The sequence below is a fragment of the Thunnus maccoyii genome, chromosome 23 (assembly GCF_910596095.1).
Source record: "Thunnus maccoyii chromosome 23, fThuMac1.1, whole genome shotgun sequence".
NCBI classification, from domain to species: domain Eukaryota; kingdom Metazoa; phylum Chordata; class Actinopteri; order Scombriformes; family Scombridae; genus Thunnus; species Thunnus maccoyii.
The window spans coordinates 23,438,041-23,465,666 of NC_056555.1; the positions used below are offsets into that span (position 1 = coordinate 23,438,041).

A 27,626-nucleotide genomic window follows, 5' to 3' on the forward strand; every position below is an offset into this window, starting at 1 on the left:
CAGTGGAAAGTATGGTATTGTGTATATTTCTGGGCTGCATTGTGTCTTCTCTCACATTGAATCTTTGTACTCCAGGAGCACTGCTGGACGCTGCTGTGTAGTAGTTTAGTGTATTTTATGAAGGATGTGTGCCATGTGTGGACTATGTCTTGGATTGCTTTTTTCTTCTTAGTGTGTGTGTTTCTTTTATTGTGTTTGTTAAGTTTTGGACAAACACTGCAAACCAATTTCTGGATCACATGATCTCACCTACAAGTTTAAATTATATAGTTATTGTTAAAGCCACCTGATTGGCTGATCAGTGTTTACTTACAGCCTGATGCAAATGACTTGTTAAATATCGTTATGAGATATAAACTATTCATTTTGACATAATAATAATCATCATCATCATCCTCATCAACCTTTATTTAAACAGGGAGGGCCTTTGAGAACAAGCTCTCTTCTACAGGGACGAGTAGCTACACTACATATAAAAGCTCATGAAAGTTACAGTAAACATCAGCAACAAATCATATATAAGAACAATAGAAACCATAAAAGTACATATAAAAACAATTAAAGCCACAAAAATAACAGTATCAACAGATTATACAACAGCTGCTTTCAATTTAAATTGATTAAAAGAGATTAACTCGTCTAATTTTACAAGCTTCTGCAGATTGTTCCAGTTGTGTGGAGGAAAGTATTTAAAAGCCAGTTTCCCAATATCAGTACTAACATGATGATCTTTTAAGACTGAATAGTCTTTGGGACCAAGTACAATGTGACAATGATCTATAGTTAAAAAGACATATAAAAGCATATAAAAGCTGGATACCTTTAATATTTACACACACAGCAACTCTGAAATGTCATCTGGAGCCATGAAGAGCCTTTAAAAGTAATCAATCAAATCTTTCCAATCAATCCTAAAACAAACAGGTAACCAGTGAAGTGATGATAGAAATGGAGTAATATGATCTCTTTTCCTGCTTTTAGTTCAAAGTCTGACAGCAGCAGTGTTCTGTGCTGGTTTTATAGATATTATTTGAATATGTTTTAATGGTGAAAACAGGACTGGACCAGCTGCTGATATGATCATCAAAACTTAGACTGGAATCAAAAAATACAAAGTTTTTCACCACAGAACCAAGATATGATTTGACCTGCATGCAGGTTTTCTGGACCAATGATAAATTCTTTCACAATTGAACTGAATGAAATTTGTGGACATCCAATCTGTCACATCTGTCACATCTGGGCCCGTATTTATCAAGCGTCTCAGAGCAGGAAATCACTCCTAACTGGCCAAAAATGATCAGAGTGACGCATCTCTGCTTCTACTTTTAGGAGAAAAAGCCTTTTATCAACTTTCCAAACTTGGTAAATGATTCGTATCTCTGCCAATATTTCGGAGCTGCAGGAGATGGAGTTCAGGCAGAGATATTCCCTGAGAGGAGAGATGTTTTGGGAACGCATGATGACACTGAGCTTATTAAAAGATTGTTTGGACTAAAACAGAATCATTAGTGAGACTGACTTTGTGTGTGATGCAGAGGAGAACACATGATGTTTCTACACAACATCATTTAAATAAATACAGAACGTCCTCACAATGTTACACTTTATGGTAACGGAGAAAATGCAGCTGTGCAACAGTGACAATTCTGTCAGAAGCCACAATGATGGAAGTCATGAATCAAACTTTGATCTGGCTTAATGCACGTCGTAAAGATAATGAGCATGACGAGGGTCCTCAGTTACAACAGCTCAAATATTTTATAGGCTTATTTTTTATTTAGGCTCCTTCAAATAACAGCATAGCTACAGCCTGATATTTGAGAGAGGGGGATGCACCTGAACAATATATGTTTCTATTGTTACGCTGTATTTACCTTCATGTAGAGAACACAAGTTAACTTGGGGTGTAGTTGAAAGAGGAATTGGACAGTGGAAGAGAAGATGTTCTTCATGGAGAGGGTTTGCAACATGTGTCTGTGCAATATGTGCAAGATGCAGCACTATTACAGGCTGTGAAACCATGTGGCTGAACCAAGATCATTTCACACAGCTGAGTCTAATTACCTGTTATCTTCATTAACATATAGGCTACATTTATCTCTCAGGCTTTCTTTACACTTTGTAAATATCATCTTATAATGAATTTTGGCATCATAGTTTTGTTCCATAACCTTGGTAAGTTACCTGCCTGGTTACCTGCTTATACACATAATATACCAAATTACCACTGTTTCATATTTCCAGCTGAGACTGTGAGAAAACTACAACACGTCATCATTATTTCTACTTTGCTGCTCTGACTGTGGTAAAACAGCCACGTCTCACTCTCTCCCAGGAGTAATCCTTCTCCTGCTGACAGTCACAGTAAATTCTCTTCTGCTTCATTAATTAGTTTTAGTCCTCGTTAACTCTCAGTGTGATTCTGAGACGCTTGATAAATATGGGCCCAGGGTCAGAGTCTGACTTATAACACCTGTTTATTAATCTCTTTTCTGCATCAAACAGCTCATGTATAACACATCTGTAAAGTGCTGATTCAACAAAATCCAGAGATAACTGTTCAGTTTGTAGTCAGTTAAGAGACTTAAGTGAAGATGACAAAATCCAGATCCAGACTCCGGTCCAGATGGATCATCAGGATCCAGCTGATCCTCTCTCAACACACACTCCTGGATGTTCACTCACACTTTGACAGAGATCACCACCACCATCTGGTGAGAGAAGAAGAAACAACAGAGGTCATAAATCAGTGTTTAGTGAGACTCACTTCATCAGCTGTCAGTCAGTGATGCAGCACATCCAGTATAAAGAGCAGCAGGGACTTCAGTCCTGTCCAGACCAGAAGTGGAACAGCTGTGCAGCGTAGCCTGCTTCCTTTCAGCTCTCATGTTAACGTGTTGGAGTGAACACACTGAGCTCCAAGCTCACACACCTGCACAGACTTTTGCTATCAAGTCTGTTTACTCTGCAGATTTCACTCAAGTACACAGAGGAAATAAAGTGCTGAGAGTCATGAACACATCATTACTGCAGAAACAGAGACATTCACTCATCAGTTTACTGATGGATTTACTGTTGATACATGTCAACTGTTAGAAAAGTTGAAAGCTACAGAGTCTCTGTGGGATTGAAGATCTTTCCTGCTGTTAAATCATCACATGACAATCAGTCAGAGCTCTCAGCTAAACAGCTGCTGTGATTCCTGGACTTCAGCAGAGGTTCTGGTCTGTATAAAGACCACATGGTTACTAAACGTAATGATGCTTGTGTGAAATCAGAGCCAGTGATTTGCAGGCTGCAGTCAGACTGAACTTAGAGCTCTGACAAAGATGAACTGATCAATTCTTTAGTGTTGAAATGAGAGAACAAACACTTTCAGATCAGATTTGATGGTAGGACAGTTCGATGATGAGGACCACTGTCTCTATACATCTTGTAAGGCTGTCAGCTGTAATCCAGCTTTATTTCCTGCAGACATGAACACAACAACAACAGTCGTCTTCACATCAACTCAAACACATGATCACAACAAGCTTCTGGCTGATCTGATTGGCTGACTGTTCTCTCTCTCTCTGTCTTTCTGTCCAATCCTGAAGCCTGTCACCATTCTCCTCTCACAGCTTCACTGAGGAAAGCAGCCACTGAGAAGGTTGAAGGTTAACCAGGAAATACTGGATCTTTGCTTTGATACTAACTGTGTTTAATACAAGACTGCTGAAACCAGCACAGACTGACTCCAACTCTCTACTCACTTCAGAGTCTCCAGTCTACAGTCTGGACTCTCCTGAAGATCAGACAGCTGCTTCACGTCCGAGTCCTTCAGGTTATTTCCTCTTAGATACAGATGTCTCAGATGGGATGAGGGGTTGGACTTCAGAGCTGAGGCCAGAGAAGCACAGCTGGTCTCTGACAAACTGCAGCCACTCAATCTGAATAAAGAATAAATGACGTCACTTTAGAAAACAAAGTTCATGCTTGAAATCATTCAATGTTTCATAATCTGTTCAGAGCTGAAGAAGATTTAGAATGTAGAAGTTTAGAAAGTTGTAGATGTGATCTCTAGATCCCCTACGAGACAGCCAGAGTCAGCTGACCATCCTGAGTCACCACAGTCCCGTAAACTGCAAAACTGCGGCGGGTCCACAGACTGAAACTATTCACGTCATGGTTTACGGGACTGTGGTGACTCAAGGCAGCTAATATAGCAGCTAGCATCTACGTTACTTTTACACTTAAAATAAGATTTTTGTGCACGTTGTAATAACTCGATTTAAACAAAGTGGACATTTTACACATCATGCTGCTCTAACTGAACCATTTACAACAAGTAACCACTGCACACACACAACACAGAGCACATGTACATGTTCACTGAGTAAAGACACAAATGCAAAGATCCATCTCTGGATTTCAATAATCAATTATTGATCATTCAAATAAGAATTAATCTGAAGATCTATTTTTTTGTCCTAAAGTTTAGAAGATGGAAACTCCAAACAGCTGAACCCAACAGGATGCAGGTTAAAAACTGTCAAATAGAAAAGATAAAAACAGAGTTTCAGAGGTTCAGAGTGAATTATCCAGTGTAGATTTTTCTTGTTATATGAAGGTTTTAAATGTGCAGCTCAACATTGTTCTGACAGTCAATGGACTAAACCACTGAAGAAGAAAATAGATCCTCAGTGTGGATCAGCATAATATCAGCTTTATGTCTGCAGTTTAGTGTCACCACAACTGTCACATCATATTAATCTCAGCACAGAAGTAAAAAATGGTGTCTGACCCCAGATTCTCCAGTCTACAGTGTGGACTCTCCAGAAAATCACACAGCTGCTTCACGTCACACACGTCATTTCCAGACAGATACAGATGTCTCAGATGGGAGGGGTTGGACTTCAGAGCTGAGACCAGAGAAGCACAACTGATCTCTGACAACCTGCAGTCATCCAATCTGAATAAAGAATAAATTATGTAGATTAAAATCCATTTATAATCCAATCAGATGTGTTCAGGTTTTAAATGTGTAGTTCAACATTACTATGTCCTCATCAATGAGCTTTTCACTAAAATGAGCAGAGTAACTTTGTCATTGTGTTATTGTGGATCATCATGATGTCAGCCTTCTACAGACATCATCCAAATGTCACCACAACATTCAGACACATATTCATGTCAACACTGATTCATAAAAAATACTTTAAACACCTGCATTTAGATCAGTGAGTGTGTGAGAGAGAGATTATTATGAAGGATCAATATCAATTATCAGACATTATTCATTAAACACATTAAATAATATAATAAAGAAATATTTCTCCTTCAGTAAGTAAACTTGATCAATTTAAAACAGATATTAGTTGAGAGGATCTTCTGTATACAGATGTGACTCTTTACCAAAAGTTATAAACATTCATTTACTTTAACAACTAACAGTGGACATTTTCTACAGTTTCTTTAAGAATCAGTCATCTTTTATAACTACAGACTAAACTTTGTACAGTAAAAAAATGAAAATATGGAAAAAAGAAAATGAACTTCATGGATGTAAGTTATGTATGTACATGAATTAGGTTCAGTTGTTAAACATTAAGATCAACAATAGTAACAGACAGTCAGTGAACTGACCTCAGAGTCTCCAGTCTACAGTCTGGACTCTCCAGAAAATCACACAGTAGCTTCACGTCTGATTCCTGAATCTTTCCTTCTCTCAGATTCAGCTTTCTCAGATGGGAGGGGTTGGACTTCAGAGCTGAGACCAGAGAAGCACAGCTGATCTCTGACAAACTGCAGTCAGTCAATCTGAATAAAGAATAAATGATGTAGATTAAAATCCATTTATAATCCAATCAGATGTGTTCAGGTTTTAAATATGTAGTTCAACATTACTATGTCCTCATCAATGAGCTTTTCACTAAAATGAGCAGAGTAACTTTGTCATTGTGTTATTGTGGATCATCATAATATCAGCCAGAGCGGTGCCAGACAATTATCAGCAGGGGGGCACAAGGTCGTCACGGGTGGGCACTCCTTTTTACATGCTCATAGATCAGACATTTCTTTCTTTTTTTGGTAGTTTAATGTAAATGAGTCAGATGAATGGCTTTCTATACATAAAAGAAGAAATAACACAATAAAGTGGAAACTGCTTATATTGATCACATCTGTCTGGATCAAATTGATCACTATCAACAGATGATTATTATAACTGATTTTTAAACATTTTTTCTTTATTTCTCATGCAGAATACCATCTAATTGACATTTGTATACCTATTACATGAATATACAGTAATGAAACGAGCAGCTTCTCTATTTAATACATTTTACTGACTGTTTCAAAATACAGTACAGCTGTTTAAACGCTGGTTGTTGTGTCGCTGCTGCATCTCGTTGGCTGGTTTTTGGCAGTTTATCATGAGCTTCGAGGAAACAACGTTTTTCATTGAGAGAAAATGATTTTCTTTTTCCCGTCATGATTTCAATGTGCAGGCAGCAGCAGCCTCAGGTCACCAGCTGGAAGCAGACGGGTTACCACGAGGCAGTAATGGTGCCGCAGCCGCCAGGAACATATCAAACATGTTTCATGGGAGTAAAATAAAAAAAATAGAATTACTGAAGTTGTACAATTTTTTCCATATGTTTTCATGTATGAAAAGACCCAAAATGAACACTGTACTTGATTAGTATAAGCAAACTATTTAAACAACATTTGTATAAGAATGATTCAGTCTCAAGCTTTGTGATCCATATAAGCGATTGATCACTGTAACTGTGATCAATACAGGCGGTTTCCACTGTAATAACCAAACCAACACTGCATAACTCTTGAAACAAATTGAACAATGAATGTTACAGTTCAGAACTTCCTCACAGAAACCACAATCCTAACATGCCACGGCGGGCCAGGATAAATAACACTGGCTTACCTGCGGCTACTATTCCTACACAAGGCCGAGTCTTCTGGGCTTTGAGTTGGAAAGGTTGATTATGTCATTGTAATCACAAGTGTCAGTTAGTTCTCTTTCAAAAGACAAAAACGTCAAGTTGTTCGGGTGTCCAGTCAACATGGATGATCTGATGCGCATCTGGATCTGTTGTTACACCGTATTTGGTGACTGAAGGGTCCTTTAGAGTAGGAATGTGCGATTAGTCGAATTTTATTTTTTTGGCTTCCAACAATTATGAAAACAAGATAATGGAGATAAAACGATTATTGTTTATTATTGTCATTTCGCAGTGATGCTCTCATTTTGTCTTGTGTTATAAATCCAGCAAACCTCTTTCCTTTACAGCGGTGCGCTTTCGCTCCTCCTTAAACGCCTCCGACAGGCGTTGAGCGTCTCTGTACACAGACTAACCTGCCTTCACCAGGCTGACTGACAGCTGGGATTTACTGAACCTAAATAGTTTGCATGTCGGCTCCACGGGAAGAAATCGACAGTGTTTGTACTTATTGATTCATTGGTTTTATTTCCTCGCCCACTGTAGCGAGTGAATCTGCCTGTAGTGAAACCGGAGGTAACGTTAGCTGGGAGGCTAGCGGAGGCTAGCTGGCTGTACTTCCCTCCCGTCATGCTGCGGCTAACGCTCCGCTAGCCTCCCAGCTAGACCCGGCTCTCCGTCTGGATCCAACCAGAGCACCGAGCCCCGGTTTGTTATTCAGGTTAAAGTGGGAAGAAGCAGCGGGTCTGTCGGGCAGCTGAGTGAAGTGGAGCCTGCGGAGGAAACACTGGGACCGTCAGGATGAAACAGTCCGCAGAGGAGCTGCTGTGTTCGGCTGCAGAGATAGGAAACACCTCGGCTGACAGGATGTACCACTCTGTTTGAAAAAACTTTTTCTTTTCTTCTTCTTCTTTTTGGTTTATAACAGCTATTGGCAACCAGCGTATGAGGTGCATTACCGCCACCTTCTGCTTCGGACTGTGGACCAAAGATTAAATCCTGCACATTACTCCTGTCTGTCTAATAAACTCAAAGAAAACTACTGCTCCACCCACTTGGCAGGTTCATGTGTTTTAATGCTGAGCTCCTGAACTCCAGTCTTCATAAGTTCTTCCTTCATATATTGTCTTTCTTGATCATTAGTACAATCTATGATTGCAGGTGTAATAGTCTCCTCAGCCAGGTGGATAAAATGTGCACATATATCGGCATCGGCAAAAATGAGATGGAAAATATTGGATATCGGCCAAAAATCCAATATCGTGCATGCCTAAAACACATATACAGCCGGATATTTCTGTGATTTAAACAGCTGTCTGTGCAGATTACACTTCACTAAATGCAACAGAAATAAATAAAAAAAAAACATGGGGTCTCCGCGAGACACTCAGAGTCAGTGTTGACTGCTACATTTAATAAAATGGAAGCGTTTCTGTTCCATGAGTCAAAATGCAATTGTGTTAAATACTTGTGATCTCAATATTGATCAAAATAATGGTGAGTATGATATTTGCCATAATCGAGCAGCCCTACTTTAGAGCCAACAAATGTCTCACAACCATCCTGCTGTGACTTCACTTTAAGGCACGGCCTGGTCCCAACATGCTTCATCCTCTGGACGAGTTTTTGTTAAAAAGTGGCTCAAACATAACTGCTTAGCCACAGTTTCCAACTTTCATCTAGCTGTTAGCTACATGAAACTGCGTTGTGACAGTGCGTGCGTGATGTAGCCTAACTTCAGTCACGTACAGTAAGACAGGAAGTTTCCATGAATCTGAAGTTTGGGTGGGGCACAAAATCCCAATTGGACAGACATTGCCCCCCAGTGCCCCCCTGTCCTGCTGGCTGTGATGTCAGCCTTCTACAGATATCATCCAAATGTCACCACAACATTCAGACACATATTCATGTCAACACTGATTTATAAAAAATACTTTAAACACCTGTATTGATCTGTGTGTGTGTGTGTGTGTTCTAAAAAATAAATATCAATGATCAGACGTTATTCATTAAACACATTAAATAATATAATAAAGAAATATTTCTCCTTCAGCAAGTAAACTTGATCAATTTAAAACAGATATTAGCTGAGAGGATTTTCAGTATACAGATGTGACTCTTTACCAAAAGTTATAAACATTCATTTACTTTAACAACTAACAGTGGACATTTTCTACAGTTTCTACAGTCAGTGAACTGACCTCAGAGTCTCCAGTCTACAGTGTGGACTCTCCTTAAGATCAGACAGCTGTTTCATGTCCGAGTCTTTCAGGTTATTTCCTCTTATATCCAGATATCTCAGATGGGATGAGGGGTTGGACTTCAGAGCTGAGACCAGAGAAGCACAGCTGATCTCTGACAAACTGCAGCCACTCAATCTGAATAAAGAATAAATGACGTCACTTTAGAAAACAAAGTTCATGTTTGAAATCATGCAAAGTTTCATAATCTGTTCAGAGCTGAAGAAGGTTTAGAATGTGGAAGTTTAGAAAATGGAAACTCCAAACAGCTGAACCCAACAGGATGCAGGTTAAAGACTTTCAAATACAAACAGTGAAAAATAGCTCTCATTAATATTAATGACAACAAGCTGCTACTTCAATAAAGACGTAGTGACTTCACCTCTTAAACTCTGCAGCTCCACCAGTGACTCCATCTATACAAACTCATGTTGTGCAGCCAAACACAAGTTAAAAATCCACATGAATATTTCAGATTCTACTCAAGATCCCAACATTTATAATGATATCAAATATGTCAGGATGGATGTTGGGAAAATAGGAGGAAAATGATGTTTAACATATCGACATTATTTACGTTTAATGGAATGATGTCGCCATGAAAAAAATCACAGCATCTTGTGTTTAAATATTTCTGTTAATATAAACACTGCACAGCTTCATAAGTGTTGGAACAAGTAAATACTGGATATTATATTTGTTGCTGTCTGATTGAGGTTTTTGGTTTAAATTTAAAGAACAAAATTTAAAGTGAAGTAGGGCTGGGCAATTAACCGAAAATGTATCAAGACCGACATTAAGACCCTCTCACTGACTTAATCTTTCTCATGTTGGTTAAGTCGGTTAATAATTTCCCCAATGCGTGCGTTCATGAAGTGTCCCTTTAAAACAATACTATGTTGTGTTCAGTCATGTGCCTCCGCCCCGTCCAACTAACGATAGTGCGAGTTCACTCAAAGCAAGCTGGCACCATGGATGACACAAGCACTAACACTGAGCCAACACATAGGCCTCAACCTGAGCAGCTTATAACTAAAAAGAATACCGTGTCTGTGGTTTGGACATATTTCAGCTTCAGTGAAGACGACACAGAGCAAAAATAATTCAAATGTAAACACTTTGGAAAAACAATTTCAGTGACCAAAGGTAACACCACCAATCTGTTTAATCACTTGGAACACAATCACATTACCGAATATGAAGAGTTCATGGCTCAAAAAAAGAGAGAAACTGACAAACGCTAAAGTGCTTCCACAAAGCAGCTGACGCTAACACAAGCATTTACAAATGCCGCACATTATGCAAAGGATTCAAGAAGATGGAAAGAAATAACTGATGCTATTGCATATTACATCATGAAGGATATGGATCCCATAGCTACGGTGGAACATAGTGGGTTTAAACATCTTGTTAAAACCCTCGACAAAAGATACGCTGTGCCATCGCAAAAATGTTTTTCCCAAACAGCAGTGCCCAACATGTACAAAACATGTCGTGAGAAGGTAGCTGCTGAACTCAAATCTGTTCAGTACTTTGTAGAAACGTCTGATCTCTGGTCAAGTACAAGGATGGAGCCATACTTGAGCCTTACGTCGCACTACATTGACGATGAATGGAACCTGCACAACAGATGCCTGAAGACGGCATATTTTGCAGATGATGACACATCAGAAATGATTGCACAGGGCCTGAAAAATATGCTGTCTGCATGGGACCTCATGGAAGAGAACCTCATGACCATTACGACAGACAACAGCACTAATGTCGTCAGAGCTACACAGCTCAATGGACGGACACGGGAGCAATGTTTTGGACACAGGTTGCACCTGGCAATCGATAGGTAACATTTCAGCTGATCAGACACTATGCTACAGTTGAGCTAGAGCTATCTTTTAGTTCACTTTAAACAAATACTGTGACAATAATAATTAACTATTCATATGGCACTTTTCTTAATGTTACAATGTGCTTCATATTACAATGTTAACTTCACATTACAATGTAAAACAACGCTACAATGAGTCATCATTAAAGTAGAAATAAAAATTACTCTAGAAGTCTGTTATTAATCTATTATTAATTAAGTAGCTTTGAATTAAGAGATTTCTCCTCATCTATTATTTTGCTTACGTTTTACAGTTTTTAAAGTCTTTAGGTATAAGTCAGACCCTCAATAAAATTCATCTTTTCATGTGTGTGTATTTGCAATGGAAGATCAACGTGTGCAGCGGGAAATGAGGGTTTGCAAAAAGATTGTCAGTGCTTTTTCCTATAGTTGGAAAAAGAAGAAGGCGCTTGTGAAGGCACAACAAGAGCTGAACCTGCCACAACACAAGTTGAAAACTGCATGTGCCACCAGATGGGGATCAATGCAAATGATGACTGCAAGGATCCTTGAGCAAAAGAAAGCCATCACACAGGTCCTCGCTGATGATGAGAAATCAAGGCAACTTGTTCCATCTTGGCTGACCTGGATGTCTTAGAGGCTGTCAACAAAGCTCTCTCCCCATTGATGGAGTTCACAGATGCCCTGTCAATAGAAGAGTATGTGACCATTTCATTTGTGAACTCTGTCCTACACATCCTCCGTTCATGAGTGCTGGCTGAGGACGAAGATGACATGGAGCTGACTAAAACAATCAAAACCTGCATCCTTGAGTACCTTAAGGAGAAGTTCTCAGAACCCATCACAGAAGAGCTACTGGAAGCATACACTTCTGCACACCATGTCCCCACCATTCAGGAAGAAGTCAGAACAGAGATGATGGAGCTCCCCATCTGAGCAGGTTTTCAGTTCAGGAGGAAACATTGTCACATGCCTCAGATACAGCTTGCTGATCCACTGGAGGTGTCTTGTCCAAGGTTTTCTCTTGCTCTTAATCAGCGGTGTTGCATGTTATTATTTTCTACTTTTTTTTTTTTAGGGAACTTGCTTTTTACTTTAGAACTAAAATGTGACCTTTTTCACAAGACATTTTCATTTCAAGTGATGTGTGCTTTGATTTCAACTGTTTGAAATATTCAATAAATAACCATAAATAGTTTATCTGTGTGTGTTTCAAAAATTAATTAAAAAACACAAAGTTAACATATATTTCATTGGAAAAAAATATCCCAGTAGTTCAGCATATTTACAGTACAGACCTTGTCAGAGAACTATGAGGGCAGTGTAAAAAAAAAAAAATCATAATTGAGGTAAAAGTTTAAATAATCCTGATATTGATTTAGTCATATCGCCCAGCCCTAAAGTGAAGGTGAAATTTAATGTAAAAATCAAGAGTTTCAGAGGTTCAGAGTGAATTATCCAGTGTAGATTTTTCTTGTTATATGAAGGTTTTCAATGTGCAGCTCAACATTGTTCTGACAGTCAATGGACTAAACCACTGAAGAAGAAAATAGATCCTCAGTGTGGATCAGCATAATATCAGCTTTATGTCTGCAGTTTAGTGTCACCACAACTGTCACATCATATTAATCTCAGCATAGAAGTAAAAAATGGTGTCTGACCCCAGATACTCCAGTCTACAGTCTGGACTCTCCAGAAAATCACACAGCTGCTTCACGTCAAACAGGTCATTGTGGCTTAGATCAAGATCTCTCGGATAGGAGGGGTTGGACTTCAGAGCTGAGACCAGAGAAGCACAACTGATCTCTGACAACCTGCAGGAACTCAATCTGAATAAAGAATAAATGATGTAGATTAAAATCCATTTATAATCCAATCAGATGTGTTCAGGTTTTAAATGTGTAGTTCAACATTACTATGTCCTCATCAATGAGCTTTTCACTAAAATGAGCAGAGTAACTTTGTCATTGTGTTATTGTGGATCATCATGATGTCAGCCTTCTACATACATCATCCAAATGTCACCACAACATTCAGACACATATTCATGTCAACATTGATTCATAAAAAATACTTTAAACACCTGCAATGATCAGTGTGTGTGTGTGTGTGTGTGTGTGTGTGTGTGTGTGTGTGTGTGTGTGTGTGTGTGTGTGTGTGAGAAAGAGAGATTATTGTGAAGGATCAATATCAATTATCAGACATTATTGTGTAAAAAACATTAAATAATATAATAAAGAAATATTTCTCCTTCAGCAAGTAAACTTCATCAATTTAAAACAGATATTAGTTGAGAGGATTTTCTATACAGATGTGACTCTTTACCAAAAGTTATAAATATTCATTTACTTTAACAACTAACAGTGGACATTTTCTACAGTTTCTTTAAGAATCAGTCATCTTTTATAACTACAGATTAAACTTTGTACAGTAAAAAAATGAAAATATGGAAAAAAGAAAATGAACTTCATGGATGTAAGTTATGTATGTACATGAATTAGGTTCAGTTGTTAAACATTAAGATCAACAATAGTAACAGACAGTCAGTGAACTGACCTCAGAGTCTCCAGTCTACAGTCTGGACTCTCCAGAAAATCACACAGTAGTTTTAATCCTGAGTCTTTCAGGTCGTTTCCTCTCAGATCAAGATCTCTCAGATGGGAGGGGTTGGACTTCAGAGCTGAGACCAGAGAAGCACAGCTGGTCTCTGACAACCTGCAGAGCCACAATCTGAATGAAGAATAAATGATGTAGATTAAAATCCATTTATAATCCAATCAGATGTGTTCAGGTTTTAAATGTGTAGTTCAACATTACTATGTCCTCATCAATCAGCTTTTCTCTAAAATGAGCAGAGTAACTTTGTGTTATTGTGGATCACCATGATGTCAGCCTTCTACAGACATCATCCAAATGTCACTACAACATTCAGACACATATTCATGTCAACACTGATTCATTACATTAGATTATTTTTTAGTTTGAACATGTTAAAATAACAAAATAAAACATATAGGCAGCAAAACAAAAGAAATAAAAACAACAGCAAACTTTCAGTAAGCAACACAAATAATAACAATTCAATGGAACTTTTCTAGTCCTACCCCTTTTTATAATTTATCAATCAAATCAAAGCCAAAAAACATTCAAAACAACACAAGAGAATAAAGATAACTTGCATAGAACCAATAACAACAAACAAAAACAACACAAGTCAAAAAGACACTCTGTACCAAATCATATTATCCCAGACCACCTCTTTGTTCATCCATTCTATATCTGCTCAATATGTTATTTTTAAAGATTTGTTTAAACTTACTTAATGTTCTACATGTTTTCATTTCTTCATTATGGTTGTTCCATAGATTAACTCCCTTTATTGTGATAACAATAATAATAATAATAATAATAATAATAATAATAATAATAATAATAATAATAATAATAATAATAATAATAATAATATTTATTGAGTTGACTTCCATGAGTTCATTCATAAAATTGATTCATAAAATGCTGCTGAACTCAGTCAAGTCTGAAATTAGAGGATCAATATGAAATCAGACATGTTGAACTAAACCTGTTCATTATTTATTACATGACCTCCTTCTTCCTGTATTTGGTAGTTTAGTAGGTTTGTGTAATTAAAACATGTTATTGGTGGCAGTAATGATTCCTCCTGTCCATACTGACTGTGAAGTGGTCTCTTCCTAACACAGCTACACTGTAGGAAATGAGTTCATAAGTTCAGCTGAAGCTGATATGAGGCTTTGACAGTTTGGTAGACTCCCACTTGATTTGTCTGACTCAAAGTTACAGACTATTTAGTTCAAAATTTCCTCTTTGAGTTATGATCCCTCCACTGTAGCTCAGCAAGGAAACACTGAAGAAACACAAAAATACTTACTTGATATGTGTAACTCAGACTGCTGAAGACTCATATTAGTTTAAACTTTGGAAATCATTTTTACACAGAATAAGACTGTGGATTTTAAATTTAAATTCTACAGATTTGTGCTCAGGGAAATCCCAAAAATGTATTAACCAAACATGTGAACTTCAGTGAAGGATTTGAATTGAATGTATAGAAAAAACTGCCAAAGCTACAGCCATTGAACTGACCTCAGAGTCTCCAGTCTACAGTTTGGACTCTCCAGTCCAGCAGATAGAAGCTTCAATCCTGAACCAGTCAGACCATACTGCAGGACGTTTGCACTCAGGTCAAGCTCTCTCAGATGGGAGGGGTTGGACTTCAGAGCTGAGGCCACAACTTCATAGTGAGTCTCTGAGAGTCGACAGCCAGAAAGTCTGTAATGACACATATATTACAACATATTTTATCATGAAAGAGGACACTTTATATTTACTTCCTGCATTTGATGACAAAACAGTTTGACATTCCCTATTTTGATTAACATTTGCTCTTCACATCAGTGATTCAGCTCATCTTTTTTAAAATATATATATATATATATATTTTTTTTTTTTCTGAGGCATTTTATTCCTTTAATGTAAAGCGACAGTTGAGAGATAACAGGAAACAAGAGGAGAGAGAGAGAGAGAGGGAATGACATGCAACAAAGGTCAGCCACCTGAATCAAACCACTGATATTGTGATTATATGACATGTATCTTAACCAGTAGGCTACCAGAGCACTCCTAGTTCAGCTAATCGTATCTCACTGTGCTTGGATGAAACAATGATTCTCATCACTCTCTCTCATACCTGCAGACTTTTAATCTTTGTTTTGCTTTAATCTTGCAGATGAAGGGAGAGAAAATGGAGTTACATTGAGGCTTCCATAATGTGCTCAGTCTGTCTGTGTGATCTGATCCCATGTCTGTCTCCACAAAGTCAGCATGAGGACATCTTGATAAGAAAAACATTTTTACTGTCCACTATTTTTAATTTGACTGCAGGATATTTTTACTCAGTTCAGCTCAGTGAACAGTTACAGTTGAGAAAGATCATCTCTCATTGCTACCTGCTGTTGTCAGGTTCACATCCATAAGCGGCAAAATTTAGTGACAGTTGACAAACAAATGAAACAGATGGCTTGACAATATTAGACCTGTACATATCAAATATTAATGTAATTCAATATTTAGATGTGCAGGACAGATGACTGCATGATGTTTAGTTGTCAACATTCTTTTCTGAGAATCTGAAAAACTGATTCAGCACACCACAATTAACAAACCAATAAGGTTGAATTATTTTCATCATGATGTCATCAGAAAGATGTTATCAGGGTATCAGCATTAAAATATAACATTGACCTTTAATGTGTATAAGATCTCTTTAAACAGTCTGAATTCTATCATTCTGCTCTTATATATTCATCAGACCTCTGTGCATTTCCTGCTACTACTCTTCTCTACACCAACAAGAGAGAAAACACCTGAGAGTTTCTTTCTGTGACCAACAGAATATAAGAAAGACTTAAAAACAAGACTGTGTAATATGACTTCCCTCTTTAAAATAAAAAGTTGAATTCATGAGAAATAAAAGGCACCATTGCTCGGTTCAACACACTCAGGGGTTTTGTCTCGTATGACCAGTAGTTTACGGAGGCTAATGTAGGTTAATGTTAGCAAACTTAATATATTGTTGTATAATTGACATTATACAACAGGTAGTTCTGACCAAGCAATCTGATTGGTCAACTAGACATTTAGAACGTGCTCAAATCAGCATGACGGCACACTGAAGCTGAAATTATAGTTTCTGCGTCCGTGAGGGTCCGTGTGACGTAAATTTCATCAAGTTGCTCAAATGAATAATGCCTCATCACTCTTATCATATTGCTGGCCAAGTTTTATATACATTAATGTAAGGTGTTAAAAGTTAAACCCTCTTTTTGTTCATTTAAAGAAGAAACAGAATCCTACATTAAAACATTGTCTACCTCATGCAATAGAAAAGCTGTGAAGACTATAAATTTTTGCTCCAAATTTAATAAACTAATATAATTGTAATGTGTACATTTATTTTTTATATCTTTATTTTCTACTGCACCATTTTCATTTCATATTTATCTGTAATCCCTGGCGTTGTATATTTGTTTGTTCTATATTTCTGTTATATTACTCCATTTATGTTATCTGTATGTGATATTGAAGTTGAATTAATAAAAATATCACTCCGCCGTTCATTAGAACTGTAGACCGTTTATGTACTGTGTTGCTTTGCTAGTGTCTTTGGGTTATTTTGTTTTGTGGGGATCTGCGGTGAAAACCCGGAGCGGAGTTTTGAGTTTTCCTCCTTTTATGTTTGTGAAACTGGATTGAACTGAACTGATTAGGGGTTGTGGGGAAAACAAAACGGACCCTTTACCGAGTGGATTGAACTCTGAGACTGTGGGACGAGTTACACACACACACACACACACACACACACACACACACACACTGAAAAACCCGAACCCTTCTCCACTCGTTATCGTTAACCGGCTCCCCAATAAACAGTAAAACTGAATTATTTTCCCTTCAGTTGAGTTTATCTCAGCTTCCACTCCGGCATCCTCCATCAGCTGTGCCGGTGAGTCGGTGACACGGAGCAACTAGCTTAAAAATGTCTGTGAAGTTTGCGGACGTAGCAGCTAAATCTGTCTATGGATTTTTTTTTTCAGCGGATATCTTAGTTACAACAGGATTAAGCTAGCAAAGCAGTTTTGTGTTTATAAATGTCGTATTTATTCAGTTTGGGAAATGTCGCGATCTCTAGAAAGCATTAGCTCAAGTTGGCTGGCTGACTCAACAGGGACTAGAAATCGTCTCTGTTGCTTGGTCGTTACTAAGGGTCAGTCTACTTGCTGGAGTAGTAAAATAGGTTTCATTACATAGAAGTCTAATGACGTGAGTGATTGTTTTCCAGGTATTAGTCATATCCCATGTAGTTCCATAGAAACTGATATAACCCAAGAAAAAGTTTTTTTTATTTTTAGAGCGAACTGCCTCACAATATAAATACATTTTGTTTACATCTTTTATTTTGTTGGTAAATGTTGTATAATCGCAATATTACCCTCGAGGGTGTGATTTACCGTCATTGTTGACACGACAGTGATGCGGTAAGCATCACGTGTAATATCACTTAATTACTGAATCAGTTTGGTGATTTGCTGATCCCTCGTGCTCACTATGAAATGACTCAGAAACCATTAAGAAAAAAAATGATGAGGAAAGCAAATCTCTCTGACTTCAGAAATCACCTTTGGAAAATGATACAGATCTTATTTTAAATTCTTAATCATAGCAGTAAAAACAGTGTCTGTCTGATTATATATTATTTGCAGAAGCTTCTCATGTAATAATAACTTCACTACATTCACTGATAACTGTAAAATACTGACATATGTTCTGTAATAAAACCTCAACCACAACCTCTAAAGTCCTTCATTTGTTTTACCAGGTTTGAATGACGCCTCCGTCACCCAAAGGAAGATAAATAGAAGAAAAGACTGTAAAATCCAATAATTACTAGAAATAAATAGAATAACTGAATGACTTTGAACTGACTGAATTTGAAAAAGCTCAAGAACATCTGAGACTAAATATAACTGACATATTATTTCAGCTATTAACAAGTAGAGCACTATTTTAACAATAATAAGAATTTTATATTATTTATATTTGAAGAACTAAACTACTAATCTGCACTGATTTATGATGTTAATCACATCTGGACTTACAGAGCCTTTCTGCAGTTCCTCACAGCTGGGATCAGTCTCCATCGTCCCACCTCTGATGTATTGTACTTCTGCAGGTCCAACTCATCCAGAACCTCCTCTGACATCTGCAGCATGTAGGCCAGAGCTGAGCAGTGGATCTCAGAGAGTTTCTTCTCTGATCTGTTCTCTGATTTCAGGAACTCTTGGATCTCCTGATGTACTGAGAGGTCGTTCATCTCCATCAGACAGTGGAAGATGTTGATGCTTCTGTCAGGAGAGGTATTGTACGTGTTCTTCTCCTTCAGGTTGTTGATGACTCTCTGGATGATTTCTGGACTGTTCTCTGTCTGACCCAGCAGGCCTCCTAAGAAACTCTGGTTGGACTCCAGAGAGAGGCCATGAAGGAAACGTACAAACAGGTCCAGGTGGCCGTTTTTACTTTGGAGAGATTTCTCCATGGCTCTCTTCAGGAAGTCATCCAGAGATGAGTTACTGTAGTCTTCTCCCAGGAAGTCCTTCAGTACCTCTGTGTTGCTGTTGGTGTAACAGTGGTACATGTAGACTGCAGCCAGAAACTCCTGAACGCTCAGATGAACAAAGCAGTAAACTGTTTTCTGGAAGATCACATCCTCTCTTTTGAAGATCTCTGTACAAAATCCTGATAACACCGAGGCCTCTTTGACATCAAGACCACACTGCTCCAGGTCTTCTTGGTAGAACATGATGTTTCCTTTCTCCAGATGTACAAACGCCAGCCTCCCCAGCTTCAGAAGAACTTCACTGTCAGCCTCCATCAGCTCCTGTGGACTTGTCTCATGTCCTTCATCATACTTGTGCTTCTTCCTCTTTGTCTGAACCAGCAGGAAGTGTGAGTACAGGTCAGTCAGGGTCTTGGGCAGCTCTCCTCTCTGGTCTGTAGTCAACATGTGCTCCACAACTCTAGCAGTGATCCAGCAGAAGACTGGGATGTAACACATGATGTGGAGGCTCCTGGATGTCTTGATGTGTGAGATGATTCTGCTGGAAAGCTCTTCATCACTGAATCTCCTCCTGAAGTACTCCTCCTTCTGGGTGTCAGTGAAGCCTCGTACTTCTGTTACCCTGTCAACACATGTCAGAGGGATCTGATTGGCTGCTGCAGGTCGGGAAGTTATCCAGACGAGAGCCGAGGGAAGCAGATTCCCCTTGAAGAGGTTTGTCAACAGCACGTTGACTGATGACCTCTGTGTGACATCAGACACGACCTTCCTGTTCATGAAATCCAGTGAAAGTCTGCTTTCATCCAGGCCGTCAAAGATGAACAAAACTTTACAGTCATCGAGCTTCTCTGCTGTGACCTTCTGTAATGTTGGATGGAAATCATGGATCAGCATGAGGAGACTGTACTGCTCATCTTTGATCAAGTTCAGCTCCCTGAACGAAAGCAGAATCACCAGACTGATGTCTTGGTTTTTCAAGCCCTCTGCCCAGTCCAGAGTGAACTTCTGCACTGAGAAGGTTTTTCCAACACCAGCGACGCCGTTCGTCATAACGACTCTGATGTATTTCTGTTGGTCAGGTAAGAGTTTAAAGATGTCGTGGCACTTGATTGGAGTGTCATGGAGGACCTTCATCTTGGAAGCTGCTTCAAGCTGCCTCACCTCATGTTGGGTATTAACCTCTTCACTCTGTCCCTCTGTGATGTAGAGCTCAGTGTAGATCCTGTTGAGGAGGGTTTCACTTCCTGCTTCATCAGTTCCTTCAGTCACACATTCACATCTCCTCAGACTGATCTTATGTTCATCTAAAACCTCCTGTAGATCACTTTCTGCTGAAACAGAAGAAAAAAAAGGTATAATTAAAAAGAAATATGTTTCTCTGTGTTAATTTTCAGTAGGATAGAGGAGGTAGATTCCTGTCCTGTTTTCAGAGATGATGACATCAGCAGACAGATCTTCAGTCTTACTTTGTACAGTGCTGGTCTGACTGTCTGTCTGCAGTCCAGGTCTTGTTCTGGATCTTTTTCCACACTGGGGACAGGAGGAGTCTCCTGATGCAGCAGACTGGTCCCAGTATGAGCTGATGCACTGTCTACAGAACCAGTGTCCACAGCTGGTAGAGACTGGATCCTTCAGGACGTCCTGACACAAAGAACAGCAGGACAGCTGCTCCTCCACAGAAACACCCCTCCTCTTCCTCTTCCTCTCTCTGTGGACATGAACACATTCTTTATGACACACGACATTAGTGGCGGCCAACCGACAGCTCACAAGTTGATGCAGCTCTTTCCCTCCATAAACAGTCCAGACTGTCAGTATTTGGACAGTTACACAGTTTTTTGTTCTTCAGGCTCTGAGCTTCAGCACATTCAGTTTGAAATAAAATAATATATATTATTATTACAAGGGTTTAAAAGTAATTAGACAGACACAACAATGTGGCAGCAAAGGCAGAGAAGAAGAAGAAGACTGCAAACTAGTAAACATGGATGTAAACAATGCAGGATTTAAAATACCAGCCTCAAAAATCGACTTTGCAAATGTTTCATGAGGAGGGAAATGGATTCAACACATTTGTTAGACCACAAGGATTCACACAATGTGTTTTGGCTCCTTTAAGCTTTTATGAGACATTAAAAGTCAGGAAAAATAAGCAGGAGACAACTGAGCAAAACAGAAAAGTCCACTTGTGAAAAATAACAGACTGCTGCTCTTTAGTCTTGTGTTGTGGTGCTGAACAGAGAGCTCTGCTAAATATCTTCATAATGCATCTTTTCATTCGTGTTTCTCTCTCTCACTGTTTCTGCTATAATCTCTCTCCCTCTGTGTCAGTGTCATACAACAGTTTTACACATTTGACTTTTCCCAAACGTTAAATGTCAGACTCAGTTTCCTCTGCTGCAGTGGTCAGTCTGCAGTGATAAATCAGCTGCAGCAGGCTGTTTGTATACATTTACATTACTTCCTCCCATATTTTGTGTCTTTGAACAGGAACACGTTAAGACACATTCTGTATTGCAGGAGACCAAACACTCAATTTTCTTCCATTTTACCTGCACAAAACCCCGGTGCAGTCCTTTAGTAAATAAGGAGACACAATGTGACTTGTTACTAAATCCTTAGTAAATATCACCCTGGGTTACCTGCTACTACTTTAGATTGTTAGACTGAAAAATCAAATAGCAACAGCAGCCCTGTCTCTGTCTCTGGTTAACATGTACATGAAGATCTGTTCTAGACATACAGCTGAATGGAAGCTAGTTCATTATTTCTTTCCACTGTGTTTCCTTCATATCTACACAACAACCTTAATGAAACCGTCTCACTGAATCATCCTCAGGTCAGTTTACAGTAGAAACAGTCTCTTACTTTGTGTCTGAGGGTCCAGGTTCATTACTGAAGTTTAGAGGTTCAGGTTTAGACCAGTCACTCTTCATAGACAGACAGCTGGATATCAGAGACTCTGCTCTCTGTCTGTGGAAACAACAAGTGTTTTACACATATCATTAGTTCTTGTAAAGAGCAGATGTAAGATGAAACATGGCTCAGGGTCATGATTTAATAATGACAACAAATGGGTATGTTCATATCTCCTTCTGCATGTTCTAAACATTTTATCTACAGCTGCAAACTGAATATATTTGCATGAAGAGTTTTTATCATCTACATGTTTGAGAACACAAAGTCTGACATGTGGGCTGTGAAAATGCCAAATGATAAAAAATGACCTTTATATAAGAGTTTATTTAGTAACAGTTAAACTAAAGGCACTGCTGCCTGATGCTGGGCTGTCAGATTAACTTGTTCATGTCTAGAAAGCAAATAAAACAATCTGTCCTCTGCAACTTAACTTGTATTAAATATTGATTGAAGCAACTAATTAACATTTCAGAACAGCAATCAAGTACAAAATTAAAGCTATAAACAAAGAAATAATACAGTCGATTCTCAAACAACAAAAACATCAGTGACTGAATTAAAAAAAACAGAATTATAAAAGAATATTGTTGCAATGTAAGTTATCAAATGACATTAAAAACTGAATCATCTTCAGGTCAGTTTACAGTAGAAACAGTCTCTTACTGTGTGTCTGAGGGTCCAGGTTCATTACTGAAGGTTAGAGGAAGACCTTTAGACCGGTCACTCTTCATAGACAGACAGCTGGATATCAGAGACTCTGCTCCGTCCTCCTCTTCCTCCAAATCATTCATCTTCTGGAGTTTGAGAGGTAAACCAGTAACACTGGAGAGAGACACACAGGGAAGCATAATAATAACAATAACAACGATAATAATAATAGAAATATGACTAATAATAGTAATATCAGGTGTGGGTATGAAGCAGGACCACATCAGCACGGCGTCCCCGCAGCCACGGTCCACAGAAGCACCGCCGTCACTAACTAGTTAGTAGCTTCTTATTAGTTTGCATCACTTTAACTACAACCATGTGTGTTTTCCGGCATCACAAAGATAAACTTTGACTCTGGTTTAAATCCAACAAACAGACTTCAGTTAACATCTGATGCCTAAAATACACTAGAAGACTTTGAAATGACTTTGAAAAGACTTTTAAAAGCCTAAAGTTTGACACTCTCTCACATCTAAAGACAATGTGTCTTAAGTTACTGAGTTTTTAGTCACATTCTAAGATTTTGCAAAGACTGGGAATCTTGCAGGATCACTATTTACAAGACTACAACTAGATTCCTTTGAGATTATTTCCCATCTTGCTCCTGATGAAAATTTACAAGAAAAAGTGTTGAACAATGGAGCAGAAACAGAAGCCACTGTGTGTGCAGTGGTTTGTTCTGAAAAACCAACCAAAAGAAAATGTTAATGAATTAATTCAGTTATAAGTGAACAACTGTGAAGAGAAACAACAGACACGACACGCTGATTGTTCCTCTTATTAACTCATCTTCATTTTACATCTTTGTCACAAATAAAATGATATTTTGGTTAAGTTTTCTGAGATCATATCAGCTGAGACAATCACATTTCAAAAGGTGTCGTCCTGTATTTTTACAACTTTAAAACAGCTACATAGTTTATACAGCTGCCCACAGAAACCACCTTCAACCATTAACTATCTGGACACTTTCAGCCGCTGGATGTTGGAGTATTTCTGTTTTGGAAACCTGCAAACTGCATGAAATACAGTAGAAACAGCAGCAGCCTGGATAATTATACAAGGCAGAAAGTCACAGGTTTAACTCCTCCAACTGGCCTGAAATCATGTTTCAAAAAAACAGTAAATAAACTGCAGATACACTGCAGCTGACAGAAAGAGGAGGTCATATTATACAGAGAAATGTTAGTTTTTTCTGGGTGAATAAATGTTCATGTGACCTATAAAAAAGGAAGCTAAAGGTCAACGAGAATGCTGAGCTTTAAAGTTTCATCAGGAGTCATTAATAAAACCATCAAACACATCATGTTAGGAAAGTAGTTTAAACACACACACAAAGGGCGACCATTTACTGCATACTGCCGATAGAAACTGAGTACAATCAGCCACCGTCAGTAATCAACACAAACACATATTAGACTGTCAAACCAATAACTAACAGCAGTCAGCGTCAGACAACCTTATCATACTTTCACAGCTACCTGCTGTTTCTGTAGTGGTGACAAAATGTTAAAGATGTACATAGTAGCAGTGAATTAAACTGAAACTCCCTGCGCTCTCCGGGGAAAGTATTACGCCAAACTTCCTCTAATAAATATGACATATTAACAATTCCTTACGTGTCCGCAAAAACACATCATTCTAGAAACACAAGATAAAAGGCGTCATATGTCGACAGTCTTCTTGTCAACTCGGCATTAATTTAATCCATAAAGATAAACTATATTTGTGTACAAACTTTACATTTTGGATTTTGTCGCCTCAACTCGCCACCAGCCTCCGTTGGTTAGCTGCACTATTTTAGTGGGAGAAGACGGTGGGAATGAGAGGCGAACAGTTTCAAGAATTACATTTCTCACTAAAATACGTGCTGGACGGTGGATCAGATACACGCAGAATTAAACACCGACTCGTAACATTGTTAATTCACCGTCCATCGCGTGTGACGGTATTTGAGGATTTATTTCGGTCGTTATAGTCACTTTGCTGCTTCACGTTTGGTGCTGGACTACGGAGAGCCCCTGGGGTCACATGGTAGAAAAAAACTCGATGTGTAAATCCGTACTGGACAGAGCGCACCTTCACTATTTGTATGAGCCAAAACTAAAGACTCAGGATAATATTAAACATGTTTGATTTGATCGGAACGTCAAGACGAGATAAAGACTGAGTTGAGACGCTCGGACTGAGTTTTTTGACCACCTTACACCAAACGGTGGAAATGACGGAAGCGCGCCACAACTCTGGTAAAACTCTCATGATTTTATTCCGACATTGGAAATTTGTCTGCAACAGTGACATCTTTTGAAAAGTCGTTTGGTGTGAGGCCGACATGAGTCCTTCTTTACTGACTTCTCTCTATTTTAACCGAACCAGCGTTACATCGTTAACGTGTGTGTGTGTGTGTGTGTGTGTGTGTGTGTGTTTCAGATTTAGGATCAGTTAATTGGGGACAGAAACCATCTCTCTGTATAAAACAAGGAATCTCTGTCTGTCTGTATGTTTGTTCTTCGTATATCATATATCTGAAGCAATTTCACTCCACTGGTACTTTAGTGATTTTATCAACAAGATAACAAAATAAAGCAACTGCACAGAAATAACGGAATAATGCTTCAAATATAAATAAGTGGCTTAATGGGGTTTCAGTGCATCCATGTGAAGTCGTTAACATACTGTCCTATTTCATCTGAACCAGACATCACACTTAAGGAAGAAGTTCTGTCACATATTGTAAGAATAAAGTGGTTTGTATGTTTAGAAGAGGACATGGTTTAATAACGGTCATAAAGATAATATATATTTATATAATTATGATTTTAACAGAGTGCTCACCTGGACTTTTATTTTATTATATCCATCACATCTGTTATATTTCAGTTTCATATTTTGATCATCTTTAAAGTATTGACTGTATATACTGTTACATATGTATCTACATTGTGTAAATGATCAATATACAATTCATTTTAACATACATGGACAATGTGTCCAAACAACCCACAGTGGAAATATGAAAGAGTAAAGGAGGCCGATTCTGCATCTGGAGACAGTCGTCTATAGAGTCTGAGCAGTAAACACTAGTGGAAACAGCGTCACATTGTGCCCAAAAAATATGTTATCACCATTTATATAAATGAAATTGTGTCTTCCATACGTGGCTGCCAAACCCATCGGTACACGGACGATACTATTTTATACTGTATCGCTGGTTCTGTTCAATTAGCCATCTGAGAAACTGCAACATTCCTTCATTAATCTCAAACTGATACTTAATGCAAATAAAACAAAATGTATGTTTTTTTCAAGATCTAAAAACTCAGACTACAGCAATCTGCATATTTCTACTGTCAATGGTTCAAACATCTAAAGGGCATCTGGCTCGACGACTGATTCACATTCAACCACCATATCAAGAACCTTGTTGACTAATTAAAACACAAAAATGACTTTCTATACAGAAATAAATCCACCTTCCCTCCGATCTGTAGAAAGAGGACTGTTGAATCAACTATCTTATCAGTCAGATTATAGGGAAGTAATTTACAGAAATGCTGCTGCCTCCACACTTTGACCTTTAGACTCAGTTTACTACTCAGCCAGGAGATTTATTACCGGTGACGCCTTCAACACTCACCACTGTGTCCTCTATGATAAGCTCAGCTGACCTTCTCTGACTGAGACACAATAATCACTGGTATCTGTATATCTATAAAACCCTGACTGGAAAATTACCATCATACATCACATCTCTGTTATACTGGAACTCTGGTCCACTTCTAACCTGCTCCAGTGACTGTCTGGCTCTTCAGGTACTTCGTGTCAGGACTGAACTTGGAAAGAAGCTTTTAGTGTTGGTGCAGCAAACTCATGGAAACTCTTACAATGTGACCTAAAACTGAATACTCTCACACCTTTTGGACACTTCAGGATATAATGAATAACTGTTCACTGCCTGTCTGTAATTGTTTTAACTGATTTTGTTGACTATGTATGTTTCCTTGTTTTTTTTTTAATGTTTGTTTGTTTGTTTGTTTGTTTGTTTGTTTGTTTGTTTTTCCATGTGTAATCTCGGCATCATTGTAAATGAAGGTCACCCTCAACGGTTTTCTGAGAATCTTAAATAAAGTTTGAAATGAAATGAAATGAAATCGATGACTAGACAGCAAACAAAAAGGAAAATCTTTCACTACTTTTACAGCTTCTTATTAGTTTACATGACTTTAACTACAACCATGTGTGTTTTCCAGCATCACAAAGATAAACTTTGACTCTGGTTTAAATCCAACAAACAGACTTCAGATAAACATGTGAGTCGTTCTTAACTGTGACTTCTCTCTATTTTAAACCAAACCAGTGTGTCACGTTACATCACTGTGAGGACACAGAAAACAAGAAAAGAACAAAGGAAACAACGTTTGAAGACCTCAACACTGATTTCTGAAACAGTCTAATCAACTAAACAATTAATCTGAGAGGTAATCAGCTGATTGATCAATAATATTAACACTCACCCTGCCTCAGACTGTTTTCCTTCTTCTGCTCTGTTGACTTTAAAATGGAGTCTGACTGAATACTTTCACCTTTACTCTCTACCTGTTTGCTCCTCCTTTACTGGAAGTCACCTGTATGTGGTCATGTGAGTGTGTGTGTGTGTGTGTGTGTAATCATTTAAAGTCGCTCTGAGTTTTCTAGAATCACTTACAGCTTAAAGAGCAAGTGGTGAATATAATATTACATATTAAATGTACGTATGAATATTAGGATGTTTGACTTAGTTGTCTTAACTGGATTCAGGGTCGCCATTTAATAAT

The 27,626-nt window shown here is 38.3% G+C and overlaps 2 protein-coding genes and 1 long non-coding RNA gene across 6 annotated transcripts in view; 1 reads left to right on the forward strand and 2 right to left on the reverse strand.

The window, feature by feature from the left end:
• The window catches only part of LOC121890744 (NACHT, LRR and PYD domains-containing protein 14-like), a 135,915-nt gene that overhangs the window by 43,294 nt on the left and 64,995 nt on the right, over nucleotides 1–27,626 (reverse strand). The gene's annotated exons all lie outside the window — the stretch shown is intronic.
• The window catches only part of LOC121890768, a 64,280-nt gene that overhangs the window by 20,711 nt on the left and 15,943 nt on the right, over nucleotides 1–27,626 (forward strand). The gene's annotated exons all lie outside the window — the stretch shown is intronic.
• LOC121890745 (NACHT, LRR and PYD domains-containing protein 14-like) lies at nucleotides 2,321–27,358 on the reverse strand. 4 transcript variants are annotated; one of them, XM_042403273.1, is made up of 13 exons: nucleotides 27,327–27,358; nucleotides 22,765–22,923; nucleotides 22,051–22,155; nucleotides 20,649–20,890; nucleotides 18,725–20,510; nucleotides 15,153–15,338; nucleotides 13,587–13,760; nucleotides 12,692–12,859; nucleotides 9,146–9,322; nucleotides 5,629–5,802; nucleotides 4,787–4,954; nucleotides 3,756–3,932; nucleotides 2,321–2,714 (listed from the first exon to the last, which is right to left on the reverse strand). In XM_042403273.1, the coding sequence occupies exons 2-13, from the start codon at nucleotides 22,890–22,892 to the stop codon at nucleotides 2,702–2,704; spliced, it is 3,498 nt and encodes a 1,165-aa protein (XP_042259207.1). In that variant the 5' UTR covers nucleotides 22,893–22,923; nucleotides 27,327–27,358; the 3' UTR covers nucleotides 2,321–2,701. The 4 variants fall into 4 exon arrangements, with proteins under 4 accessions (XP_042259207.1, XP_042259206.1, XP_042259208.1 ...); XM_042403272.1 differs by having other exon boundaries at nucleotides 18,725–20,513; XM_042403274.1 differs by lacking the exon at nucleotides 22,051–22,155 and having other exon boundaries at nucleotides 18,725–20,513.

What these genes read in the sequence shown, in the direction of transcription:
- LOC121890745 (XM_042403272.1), bottom strand. Translation starts at nt 22,892, where the DNA reads ATGAATGATTTGGAGGAAGAGGAGGACGGAGCAGAGTCTCTGATATCC. An exon ending in AGGAACTGCAGAAAGGCTCT is followed by an intron (nt 15,339 to 18,724) that starts GTAAGTCCAGAT and finishes GTGTCATTACAG; the next exon opens with ACTTTCTGGCTGTCGACTCT. An exon ending in TGTAGACTGGAGTATCTGGG is followed by an intron (nt 9,323 to 12,691) that starts GTCAGACACCAT and finishes TTCTTTATTCAG; the next exon opens with ATTGAGTGGCTGCAGTTTGT.